General features: G+C 34.3%; 2 protein-coding genes across 3 annotated transcripts; one reads left to right on the top strand and one right to left on the bottom strand.

Annotated features, from left to right (window-relative positions):
* On the top strand, positions 4,499-5,625 carry LOC105164261 (stellacyanin-like). The gene is made up of 2 exons (XM_011082874.2): positions 4,499-4,737; positions 5,030-5,625. The coding sequence occupies exons 1-2, from the start codon at positions 4,572-4,574 to the stop codon at positions 5,365-5,367; spliced, it is 504 nt and encodes a 167-aa protein (XP_011081176.1). The 5' UTR covers positions 4,499-4,571; the 3' UTR covers positions 5,368-5,625.
* On the bottom strand, positions 7,310-10,740 carry LOC105164175 (ankyrin repeat-containing protein BDA1-like). Of its 2 annotated transcripts, none has more exons than XM_011082776.2 (2): positions 9,849-10,740; positions 7,310-8,127 (listed from the first exon to the last, which is right to left on the bottom strand). In XM_011082776.2, exons 1-2 carry the CDS (start codon positions 10,509-10,511, stop codon positions 8,101-8,103), a joined length of 690 nt encoding a protein of 229 aa, XP_011081078.1. In that variant the 5' UTR covers positions 10,512-10,740; the 3' UTR covers positions 7,310-8,100. The 2 variants fall into 2 exon arrangements, with proteins under 2 accessions (XP_011081078.1, XP_011081077.1); XM_011082775.2 differs by having other exon boundaries at positions 7,310-8,081.

Here is a 12,692-nt window from a genome sequence, read left to right as displayed (position 1 = left end):
CTTTTAGGCTGGTTTTGGAGCAAAAAACTATGTCAACTAGCCAGCTGCCTTTTGAACTAAATTAATCTCACTAACAAGAAACTATATATATAGACTCGTGTATGAATGCCATTAAGCATCAAAATCCTACACTGCCAAGTAAATCAATTCGGCCACATTTCTGAAAGTGAACGGATGATGGCCCCAAAGCTTTCTTGATCGCCGCAATATTAGCCATTGCTGTTCCGGCGTCGGCGGCCTACAATATTTACACTGTCGGAGATGACGCGGGCTGGAAGTTGGGTGTTAATTACACAGAATGGGCTAAGGGCAAAGACTTTCGTGTTGGAGACAAGCTCGGTACGTTTTTTCCTTCAGCTTTTAATATATATATGCTTATGGTTTGATGTTATAATATAGTAAATTTAATTTGAAAGAAAATAAAAATTATAGGGGTGTTATTCCTTTGAATAACTTTTATCCTAATAAGGTTTTTATTGAGATAATGTAAAAACTTTGTGCTTTTTATTTGATTTTCAAACGTTAATTTACTGTAAGAAACTCATCTGTATGCATTCCAAAAATAAATTTGCAATTGTTATATGGTTATTTATACAAAAATTATTTGGGAATATATATAATATATGTCAGACTGCAAAAGCTAGACCTGTAATAGATATAATTTTAAAATGATAGAAATTTAATTAACATTATTGCAAAATTATATTTTTGGTTTTGTAACTTTAGATATCGTTTGCATTATTGGTACTATAACTTACTCCATTTAGACATTTAGTTATTTTTTGACGAATTTAGTTATGAACATCTTACATTTGGTCCTTACTTTGGCAAATTTAGTCTTGTTTTGACAATTTTGGTCCCTTTCACATTATAATAGATCTCGTTTTTGGTCTTTAACTATGAGTCTTTAGGATGAAAATCATCAATACAAGACTAAATTTATCAAAAAAGGACCAAATTTAAAATGTTTAGAACTAAAAATTCATAAAAAAAAACTAAATATATAAATGAAATAAGTTATAGGATCATAAATATAATTTTACCTAACATTACAGTATGTTTTGTCTTTCATATTTTTCACATGCATTGGATGCGTCCGGTCAATATCAATAATCGACCATTAACCTAACCCACGGTCATCTTTTTATCTGGTGGCAGTGTTCAAATACAACCCGGGCGCTCACACAGTTGCGAAAGTAAACGCAAGTGATTTCCAACAATGTGTGGCATCAAATGCTAGTAATGTATTGACCAGTGGGAACGACGAGATCAGCCTTTCCACTCCAGGAAAGAAGTGGTACATTTGCAGCATCGCTGACCACTGCGCTAAGGGGATGAAACTTGTCATCACCGTCTCCGCGGCGGAGGCACCAGCTCCCGCCCCGATGCCATGGCCTGCCACCCCCACTTCCCCCCGAATACCCGGCACGATGGTATGGCCCGCCGTCCCCACTTCCGCCCAAACACCCGGCACTTCCGCAGCGGGTGCGGTCTCCCCGTTGAAATCTTATGTGTGGATTCTTGGAGCTTTGGCTGCCTTGAAAGTGATCATAGTATGAAGGAGTGACTGAGAAAGACTTTATCTTCACAGCGTTAATAACTAATTTGATCCCAATAATGGTCAAGTTTTAGTTTGTTTTGTGATGAGGATATGATGCCATTACGACGCATTTGAAAAGAGAGTGGCTGGTTTGAATTTCTGTTGTCTGATTAAGTTAATTCTTTTATTGGTGTTTTGATTGTAAGTCGTCTACTTGATCTGTTGTTTGTTTAACGTTGGTTTTTTAGTATTAGTTAAGGTTTGGTTTTAAACTCATACTTGAGTTTTTAAATTAAATTAATGTACCAAGTTATAAAAATGATAATTATATATATCATTACATGAATGTCAAGATAGCGATCAATAGATTAACATGTTCCTCAATACCTTAAATAACAATTAAATTTCAAAAAACAATGAAATTAAGGTTTTGGTGTGATTCAGAGTATGTTTGTACATTCGTTTATTAAATATTTTCAATTTTAATTGCTAGACTAAGACCTCATTGTTAAGATATTGAGTTGTTGGTCGGATGGTATTTGGAAAAATCTTTTGGGCTGATGTAATTTTTCCTAACAACGTTACTACAAAATTACAAAGTAACTTTAGTGGTCCCTCTACGTCCCCCCCCCCCCCCCCCCCCCCTTTAGGTATAATTAGTCATCGTGATATGTGGTTCTTACATGTATATAATAAATAATTTTTATATTTTAAAATATATTGTATATAGTAAAAATTATATATAAACAACGCATCATATTCTAAAAAGAAAAAAAAAAGAAGGAAAGAAAGCAAGAAAGAGACAAAAAAAGAAAATCAATTAAGGGGTATTATTGGCATAATAATAAAATTGGTATTGCTGTGTTATAACTGCCGTTTGTGAGATAAAAAAGCCTTCTCTTTTTATATAGTATAGATTAAGATAGGAAGAAAATGTTAATTTTAGTCCTATAATTTATAAGAGAGATATTTTTGATCCTGCAAGAATTGATTTTCATAATTTAGTCTTATAGCTAGCTTTAAAATTTTGACAATTTTAATCTTTTAAATTTACCAAAATTTTAATACTGCATGACTGAATTACAAAAATTAATTTCTTTAAATTACAAGATTAGAATTGCATTTTCTCCACTGAAGATTCATGGTATAAGCAACCAAATCTACATTATGTTATGTTCGTATTTATATATAGGGTTAATTATTGTACCTAATATTTCTTTTAAATATACAAAATTATACTTTTTACATTTAATTACATTTACATCCTTTTAGGTTCCAAAAACACTTCATTTGCTAGCAAACTCACACAGAAGTAGTGAAATTTTCATTTTAATTTGCACATTTTTAATTATATGAAAGTACGTTAGTACCCTCACAAAGGTTTCATATATTACTAAGGCCACAATTTATTCCGTAAAATATAAAGATCTTTGGATGGCGAGGGGTAAGGCTTGTACACACTCCACTTAATTCGAGCATTAATTATTGAGAATACAAAGTTAGGACGTGAGAAATATGAATGTTAGAAATGCTGAATTCGAACAGCTAGAGCACAGAAAGTTAGGATTGTCGAGCTGATCAACCAGAAATCCTATAAAAGTTGTAGGATTACATGTAAATATTTTGCACTTGATAGGCATAACTAGATCATATCAATAGTATCAATCTTGATTTTATTTTTGATGTCTAAATGAAATAAAAATTAATTGGCATTAGCTGGCGTCATATATATTCAAGGAATATCAGAATATGCCAAAGTTAAATTACATATTGACGAGGAAATTAAATGAGGACTATTCTTCTTTTCTTTATTCTGAGGGAACTTTGTTGTCATGGCTTAATTTAACTCTTGAATAGTTGGATAAAACAAAATCTTATATCTATTCATAAATTACGAGGCACATCCCAAATCTATAGTTTATATATTCTCTGCACTTCCCTAAGAACTTTCCACAAAATTCATATTATGACAATACATTGATACCTTCTTGTTTCTTTACTATTTCTTTTACAATTTTTTTAAAAAAAAAAAATACAAGGGACACCTTCTTGTTCTTTACTATGATTTCGCCTGCAATGAGCTTTGCTTTTCTTTCTTTTTTTTTTTTTAATTTATTTTTTTTAAAAAAAACTATCCCTTTTGTTAGTGAATAACATAGAAAAAAAGTATAAACACTAGAAAAAAAAAATTCTATTAGCTGCAATATTAGTGGTTAGGGCTAAAAACCATGGTAAATGACCACTGTTAACTACGATTAAATAAAATCGATATAAAAAACTAACTTTTCCACTATGAAAAAGTATTTATCACGGCTAAGAGCCATAGTTTTTAGCCATGGCAAATGTCCACTTAGTCTATAGAAAAATTTTAAAAAATTAAGTATAATTATAATTTATAGCCCACAGTGGCATTTCGATCAGTTTACCATAAAAATATATAGGAACCTAAAGAAAATTAATGAATTGGGTTAGTTGTTGGAGGAATCTATTAAAATCAAGAGGGTATTGGTAATTTTCCAAATAATAAGGAGATATTATAGTTATGTCAGGCATCTAAAGAACTCATTGTAATTAACCAAAAAAAAAAAAAATTACACCAAAATTATTTTAACCACAAAAAAGTTACCAAATTGTATAAATACGGTGTCGCACAAAATCACAATAAAATCAAGCATATAATAAATTTAAAACTTACCTGCACGTTAAATAAAATTCGAACCCAAACGTCATAATCACTTATCTATCATTAATCTCCATAAGTTCTTTGTGCGATCAAAGCTAAGCAAAAATAAATAATCCATCGAAAAAAAAGAAGAAGAAAAACAGAAGCTGAACTAAAGACTAATACACAATTTTCAGCCTTGTTTTAGGAGCATAAAACTATGTTAGCCGGCTGTGTTTTCCATTAAGTATCTGTCAATAACAAGAAACTATATATAGAGTAGTGTATGAGTGGCATTAAGCATCAATCCTGCAACATCAAGCATATTAGTTGATCAAGGAAACTTTGGCCAGAGTCAAAATTACAGTGATGGCCTCCAAAGCTTTCTTGATGGCTGTGATAGCTGCAATAGCCATTGTTGTTCCTCCGACTTCGGCCTACGACTACATGGTCGGAGATGACGCGGGCTGGAAGTTGGGTGTTAACTACACAGAATGGGCTAAGGGCAAAGACTTTCGTGTTGGTGACAAGCTAAGTACGTCTTACCTTCATTACCCCCGTACTCGTTTATGTATACTATATATTACTAGCAGTAGAATGCAGTCCACGGGTGTTTAAAATTTAGGTATAATCACAACATCAGGTTTCTCCGTTTTTTTTGGATAAAATGTTTGATATACATGATAATGATGGGTTTTAAATCAGTCTAATATATTTGAAATCCGTTCTCCGGAGTCTTCCCTCAAATTCAAATGGAGCTTGATCACTTATGTTTGAACTGAAATAATCTAACTTATGATCATCTGTTTTTGTTATATATACTGCAGTATTTATGTACAATAAGGATTCTCACAACCTTGCCAAAGTAAGTGGAGACGATTTCAAGCAATGCGTGGCGTCAAACAAAAGCAACATTTTGAACACTGGGAATGAAGAAATCACACTCGCCGCCCCAGGAAAGAAGTGGTACATTTGCAGCGTTAATGACCACTGCTCTAAGGGAATGAAACTTGTCATCACCGTCTCCGCGGCCGATGGGCCGATTCCCGCTCCGTGGCCCGCTGCCCCGACGCCCACCACTTCCGCTGCCGGTGAAGTCTCGCCGTTGAAATCTTATGTGTGGATTCTTGGAGCCTTGGCTGCCTTCAAACTCTTCATGGTTTGATCAGTGACTCTGAAATTTAGACTACTCTATTTTGGTCATGACGTTAATAATTTATTTCCCAACTTGGTTGAAATTAATATCACATCAAGTTTTAGTTTGTTAAGCCCTTTTGGTTTGTGTTGATATATATGTTCCAATTACAATGTATCTTGGAACCGAGTGGGTTTGAAATTTATGCTTGAAATAAAGTTATTGTAATATTTTTTTACTGAAGCTTGTCTGAAATAAAATGGCTGAGCAATAAGTGCTTTTCCTGAATTGGAAAAATTGCATTTTTCGTCTTACTGGTTTCATAACTTATAAAAATTATCATTTTAATCATTTTGTCAATTTTTATTAGTATTTTGATAAAAAAAGCCAAACATGTAACTGTTAATTCTTCGACCTTCCGATAGTATAATACAAGCTCTTGAAAGATGCAATTCTAGACAGCGTAATATTTGTTGTTTGCGTGTGTTTGGGTGGTAGTATGTGTATTTGGAGACCCTAAGCCCCTCAACTATTTTTAAGGTAGTATTCTTTCGTCAAAGTCTTTTAGTATTTCAATGAAAAAGGCGTATACTAAGTACATGACCATTATTTAAAATATTGATGGACTAAAAGTGAGATTTTTTATAACTTTGTAGAGCATTAATGAGAAATCTTTAATAGGACTAAAAGTGCTAAGTATTTGATTAGAAGTGGAGGGAAAGTAACATTTTTGGTCCCATAAGTCGAAAATATGTTTGGATTTATTTATAGAGATGATTTAAAATAATTTAAAATAAGTGTTGTATGTTTTATATTTGTTTTGGGAGATAAAAATTACTGTTTATCGTTAAATATGTCTCTTCTATATATATGTATGTATAAGTATTGTATATTTAATACTGTGTTTATTAGAGTCAAAAGTCACTGTTCATTGTAAAAAATAATCTCTCTTTTATATTATATGTATTAAAATATATTATATATAGAAAGTTAAAAATTAAAAATTAAAAATTTTCTAAGATAAAGTGTAAAAATAAACAAGCAAACACTGAATTTGTTTTCACCAATCTTAAAAATCCCCCAAACTGAAACCAAACAAAGCCAACGTTTTGCAAGGAATTGTTAACATAAAATCATTATTTTATCATAGAAAATAATTCGTCATGAGCTCCTCACAACTAACCCTCAAGCTAAACTTAATCTTTAACTATGTTTTATGAAAAATAATTTTGTAAACTAAATAAACGGGTAGGGGTCAGCACCAAATTCCCCGTTTAGATAGGGAAATAACATTTTAGGGTGATTATATCTACACCGCCTAGAGAAAATTTCAATCTATCTTTTACCCAAAAATAAATAAAAATTATACTTTCATCTTTTTTGAAAATATTCAAAATGCGCATATAAAAACATATAAAAATATCCAATATTGAAAATAACTATTTGTTCTGAAAACTTAAATGCACATATAAAGTAATAAATTCGTGAAAGAACACATTGAATGACATATAAAAAATAAGTATTGTTATATTTATATTATAACGTTCATGAAATTTTATATATAATTGAGAGATTAATTGACAATTATCAAGAAAAATATAAATAAATTATAGGTTGAAATTCAATATATTAAAATTTAAAGGGATTAAATTGAAGTTGTATAAAATATTTGGGGTTAAATTATTAAATTAGCAAATTAGGACATGCAGTTAGAGTTTTCATACAAATTAACATAAAACAAAGAAAAATAATAAAGATAGACATCCAGCAACACTTGGCCCCTAGGTTGTAGAGGATGCTTTTAACGAAATGGGGATTTTTTTTCTTTAATTTAAATAAAACAGAGGGTTTTTTACTAATAAAATTAACTCATAAAAATTTGGCGTTGTTTCACCAAAATAAATTGAATGTTACCCATTTGACAGTACAAATACAAAATCAGTGAAAATTAATGAAAATAACAATACAGATATCATTACTGGAGATGAGACAGCTCATGTCGAGAAATTTGAGGATACGTTCACTTAATTAGTTTAAGGGCTCTTGAAATGAAGCTAACGAGGGCAGCGATCAAGATGATCATCCAGAAAATCATAGATGTCATAATCCCTTTACTGTGGAACACATTCTTAGATGTGACAAGCGCAACAATTGACAAATATTCTCCAACTACAAAACACACAGTGATGTATGCACAATATAGCCCCGTGGTCCATGCAAAGGAGTCAACCTTGAAAGCTTGTAATACCATTAAGATGGTAGCAATAGAAGAGAAGAATGACTGTGTATTTAACCACATCAGATCTCGGAATTTCTTACGATCCAAATCATAAAGAATTGTTTCTCCGGGCTTATGTGTGGAGCCGGCTGAAGAAGTAGTGTTGGATGTGGCTTCATTTGGACCCCAATCTTGCCACATCCCTCCAGGAGGAGTTAACGCAACCTGAAACGTTATGGTAGCGAATACTGATGCCATTACTATAATGCCACTTCTCAATTCTGTGAACCATTTTTGTTTTGCATTTCGATCGTCTTCCTCTTGGCTACTTAAGCTTGATGAAGTATCCGGAGGGGAGTGTTGGAGCCCAGTCTGGACGTTTGTTGGAGCCCGATCTGTGCGTCTGTCGGTATCATTTGGGATCGTGAACCCCCCACATGTGTAATTGTCTCTTCTATATATGCATCGTTTGAGTTAAATGCATCCACGAACAACATGTCCAATGGCCTGAGGCCATTTGAATTCTCTGCATTCACATTCAAATTCTACAACTTCACTAAATATTCTACTGTCTGCAAAATAATCAAAATTTTAGTTATGTTTGAATCAAATGAGAAGCGTGTTCAGGGCATATTACTACAAAATAAATAATTAAATTACGTTTTGAAAGAATAATTTCCTAGCATAAAATTATTATTTCGTCATATAATGTTAATGCGTGAAAAATAATTTGTTGCTCCTCACGAATAAGATTGTTAGGCTTATTCTCTAATAATGTGAGGAAACCTAATTTCCTTACATAAATATTGGCGAGGAAAAGAATATCCTTGCAGATAAATGGTGTACCGAAAGTAATGCTTATGACAAATCAACATTTCTTGGTAATATATATGTATAAATATATATAAAGTTAATTACATCTAAACCGCCTATAAAAATATCAATTATATATATAGAAATCAAACTCACAACTTTTTTAAAAAATACCTAATTTTAATTACATCTCCTTTTTGTTAGAGTTTCAAATGAAAAAATATTGACATCGATAAAAAATTTAAGTGCAATATCCATGAAAATGGATTAGCCCAAAAAAGACGAAGCAGACCAAAAGAAAAAAACCTGCAAAACCCCATATAAAAGCTAGTTGTTGATGGCCATCTCCCACCAATTGGAGTTCCAATTCTAAGAGGCCCAAACTAAGAGATACCCTTATGAAGTCAGGCGGGACACGTCCACAAGGAATTTAGATGACAAATTTATCTAGGATTACCTACTTAACGTCACCAAGAGATCTGCCAGAATGTATAAATTCCAATAATCAAAACTAGGACACGTGACAACAGGACGAGACAAGCTGGAAGCATACTATTGTTAAGGTAACTTTCTATTCATGGATAAAATAGACCTCCATACAGAGGGTGCCTCTAACTGAATCCCAAAAGATGGGAGATCCTGCCACCTCACCTAAATGAAGATAAGGATAAGCTTTTGCCTCCAAAGCGAGTCCATATGTTAGCAGGAGGACATGAGCTGGAGACGTCTTTATCCTTAAAATAACCTCCAGTTTGAGAAATTCTACAAGAGGAGGATATCCTCTTAACTGCCTTGTTAAGATTTTATTTTATTTTTTTCTAAAAACCATTGGACTCTAGCTATAAGAAGAGGACTCCTCCAAGAATATGGAAGGATTCGACCTTATCCTGTCCGCATGGGATGGGGGGGAGGATTGGACTATAAATTGCGGGCTTCCTACATAGAGTTGAGAAACCAAGGCCCAACTTATGTATAAGGTACTTTTTCTTTTCTTAAAATAAAAAAAAAATAAAACTATCGAATATTTTATTTCAATTAATATATAAATTACATGTATAGAATTTTTTATTCAGTAAAACAAAGGTCAAACTGCATAAAATCCCATATGTTTTGAAAATTCAGCTAAAAAATATATTATTACTTTTTTATTTTAATGAACGTTGAAGTTATTTCTGTATAGCTGTGGGATCAAATTAACTTATTACAACCATTAAATTATGAAAGATTAAAGGGCTAGATTTTATAAATTTTAAAATTATATGTGTAGAATTATAAATTATAAAAAAACAAAATTATTATTTTAAAATACAAAATATAACTAAATTAACCCTCTACCCCCCATCTCCCAACTTCCGCCAAATGGACTCTAATACAAGATAAAAGACATTTATTATACACTAAAGCGTGTGTACACTAAATAATACAGCTAGAAGATGCAATAAGATTTTGTAAGAAAAAATCTTCTCGATTTAGGGGAAACCTGAAATTGTCTGTTGGCTGTTGCAAGATGTAGAATTGTGTTGCCTTCCCGATCACCTACATTCAGCAAACCTTCAACTGACGATCCAAGTTTCTGATCAATCAAGAATTTGAGTGCCTCATGCTGGTGGTGTTTCACTGCAAGATGTAGAACAGTCTCTTGATGAAAAGTCACCTCGTTTGCAGCGTCTGGATAATTGACAAAGAGCAGGTCAATGACTTCAATTTTACCACTGACCATGGCAGAATGAAGTGCAGTTTTCCCGTCCCTATCTTTCTTCATGCACACCTCCACAACAGCAAAATTCTGCTTCACAAACTCAAGCATAAATTGGACGATCTCCAAGTGGGCATTGGCCGAAGCCAAGTGCAGCGGGCTGTAACCGTCTCGATTGAGTTGAGAGAGTTGGTGGGCAGAAATTATGCTCAGCCTTATATATTCTCGGCAAAATTGCAAAATTGGTCCCGTAAGTATGGGGGGTGGCAGAATTGGGACCGTAAGTACAGGACTAGCAATTTTAGTCCTGTAAGTATTGATTTTTTGGCAATTTTGGTCCTTCCGACCAAAAAGTGCCCAAAAACGCAGCGGAGAGATTTGGGGCTTAGGGTTCCGACGTCCACGTGCGCAACTTAAACACGTAGGAGCTTGCGTGGCGAATGACATGGCTTTAGGCGGGAAAAAGAGCTCCTATTCCCGCTTTTTTCACCGTATGTAAGATCTCTCTCTCTCTATCTCTCATTTTTGCTGCTGCAAATGAAGTTGCAGGTGAAAAAAACAGCAAAAATGTCTTCTTTATCATTCTTGCATACATACCTGAAGGATGTCGATGATGCTGTTGACCCACATCTAGAGCGGATAAAGAATGAGGCCATTGGAGATGACAGCGATGATGAGGTGATGCTCCTATTTTGCTCAGCAATGAGACAGCAGTTGATTTGGTTGGAGGTTCTTGAAAGATTGTCCACTGCAGATAAGGAGCGATTGGGCTTTCTGTTCAGCACTTAGTGGAGAGCTATCAACATGTTTTGTTTCGGTGCCCCTTCTCTAGGCACTACTTGAGATTCGCTTCACTTGGCCCCATCAGTCACCAGTGGGGATTCTAGAAGATGGCATGGAAAACACCTGCTCAGTACCTGCTATATAACACAAAAGACTGAAGGCTTAGTGCCAAATTATCCCCTAAACTCCTAAGTCGTACCTGATCAACAATGCTGCTAACCAAACAATCCGGTGAACTCCTAATGCCTTGGAATCTACACTTGTTTCCTCAATCCAAATATGGTACATCATGAAGACAGGGATGAAAGCACCAGGATTGAAGAAGAAAGCTGAAGGAAGAAGGTGATGAACAGAGCCTGGAAGTCTAGTCTCTGTCGAAGAAAGTTGCTATTTCACAGAGGAAAGTTGTCGTTTTACAACTTGCACTAACACTTTTATTAGTAAGGAGCAATCGTGTTTCTCCTAACACAATTCTTGTAGAAGTGAGATTTTATTAGTTGATTAGCAGCTAGTCATTGGGTTTGTTAGTAACTACCTTCAAATATAATCACTGTACTTCTTCCCCATTTTTATCTGAGAGATACTGAAATGGAACTCGATTTCTTGATTTTATTTTCTTGCTTCTCGACACACCAAAGACATTTTTGCTGTTTTTCTTCACCTGCAACTTCATTTGCAGCATCAAAAATGAGAGAGAGAGAGAGAGAGCTCTTACATACGGTGAAAAAAGCGGAAAGATGAGCTCTTTTTCCCACCTAATGCCACGTCATTGGCCACGCAAGCTCCTACGTGTTTAAGTTGCGGACGTGGACATCAGACCCCTAAGCCCCAAATCTCTCCGTCGCGTTTTTGGGCAATTTTGGTCGGAAGGACCAAAATTGCCAAAAAATCAATACTTACAGGACTAAAATTGTGCCAAAAAATCAATACTTACAGGACTAAAATTGCCAGTCCTGTACTTACGGTCCCAATTCTGCCACCCCCATACTTATGGGACCAATTTTGCAATTTTGCCTATATTCTTGCACAAACTCCGCCTGCCTAGGGGTGGCAACGAGTCGAGCTCGGCCATTTTTGTTGAGCTCGAGCTCGAGCTCGACTCTGCAACTTCAAGCTCGAGCTCGAGCTCGAGCTCGCCGAGCTCGCCCAGGTTGAGCTCGAGCTCGAGCTCGACACTGCATTCCCAAGCTCGAACTCGAGCTCGAGCTCGAGAAATTGAGCCCAAGCTCGAGCTCGAGCTCGTCAGCTCGACAGCGCCTGGACCACGCGAGGAGAAGGGGTGGGTGGCGGGTGGCGGTGGCGGTGGCGGAGGGAGAGATGGATTTGGGGCTAGGGTTCTAAGGATTTGGGGAAGAAAAAAGATTGGAGAAAGAATGGAGATTAGAAAGAGAAAGATAGAAAGAAAAAGAAAGAAGAAACGAGAAAAAGAGAGAGAAAGAGATGGGTGTTGACTTTTGTTGTATTATTATTATTATTATTATTATTATTTTATTATTATTAGTATTAGTATTAGTATTAGTATTAGTATTAGTATTAATGTATTATTATTATTATTATTATTATTTTAAATTATGAGATTGAATCATCAAATTATTACATAGATATAGTTGAAATTAATATATATTCACAATTTGCAAAACTTATATATTGATAAATGTTAGTATAACATTGATCTAACTATCATCTCACATTGTTGAACAACATGGGTTAATCGAACCATCAAAATTCAGATCAGACCGTTAGATATGATCAAACTTACATAAAAATACGTTTGGTAAAGTTCTAAACTTATTGGATATACGGATGTCGAGATATCGTACTCAAAACATAAGAGTAATCATTCAA

The sequence above is a fragment of the Sesamum indicum genome, linkage group LG6, assembly GCF_000512975.1.
Source record: "Sesamum indicum cultivar Zhongzhi No. 13 linkage group LG6, S_indicum_v1.0, whole genome shotgun sequence".
NCBI classification, from domain to species: Eukaryota; Viridiplantae; Streptophyta; class Magnoliopsida; order Lamiales; family Pedaliaceae; genus Sesamum; species Sesamum indicum.
This window is presented reverse-complemented; position numbering and strand designations above follow the sequence as displayed.

Coding starts and splice junctions, on each gene's coding strand:
- LOC105164261 (XM_011082874.2), top strand. CDS start 4,572: ATGGCCTCCAAAGCTTTCTTGATGGCTGTGATAGCTGCAATAGCCATT. Junction 4,738..5,029: donor TCGTGTTGGTGACAAGCTAA/GTACGTCTTACC, acceptor TATATACTGCAG/TATTTATGTACAATAAGGAT.
- LOC105164175 (XM_011082775.2), bottom strand. CDS start 10,511: ATGTCATTCGCCACGCAAGCTCCTACGTGTTTAAGTTGCGCACGTGGA. Junction 8,082..9,848: donor CAGCCAACAGACAATTTCAG/GTTTCCCCTAAA, acceptor ATGTGAATGCAG/AGAATTCAAATGGCCTCAGG.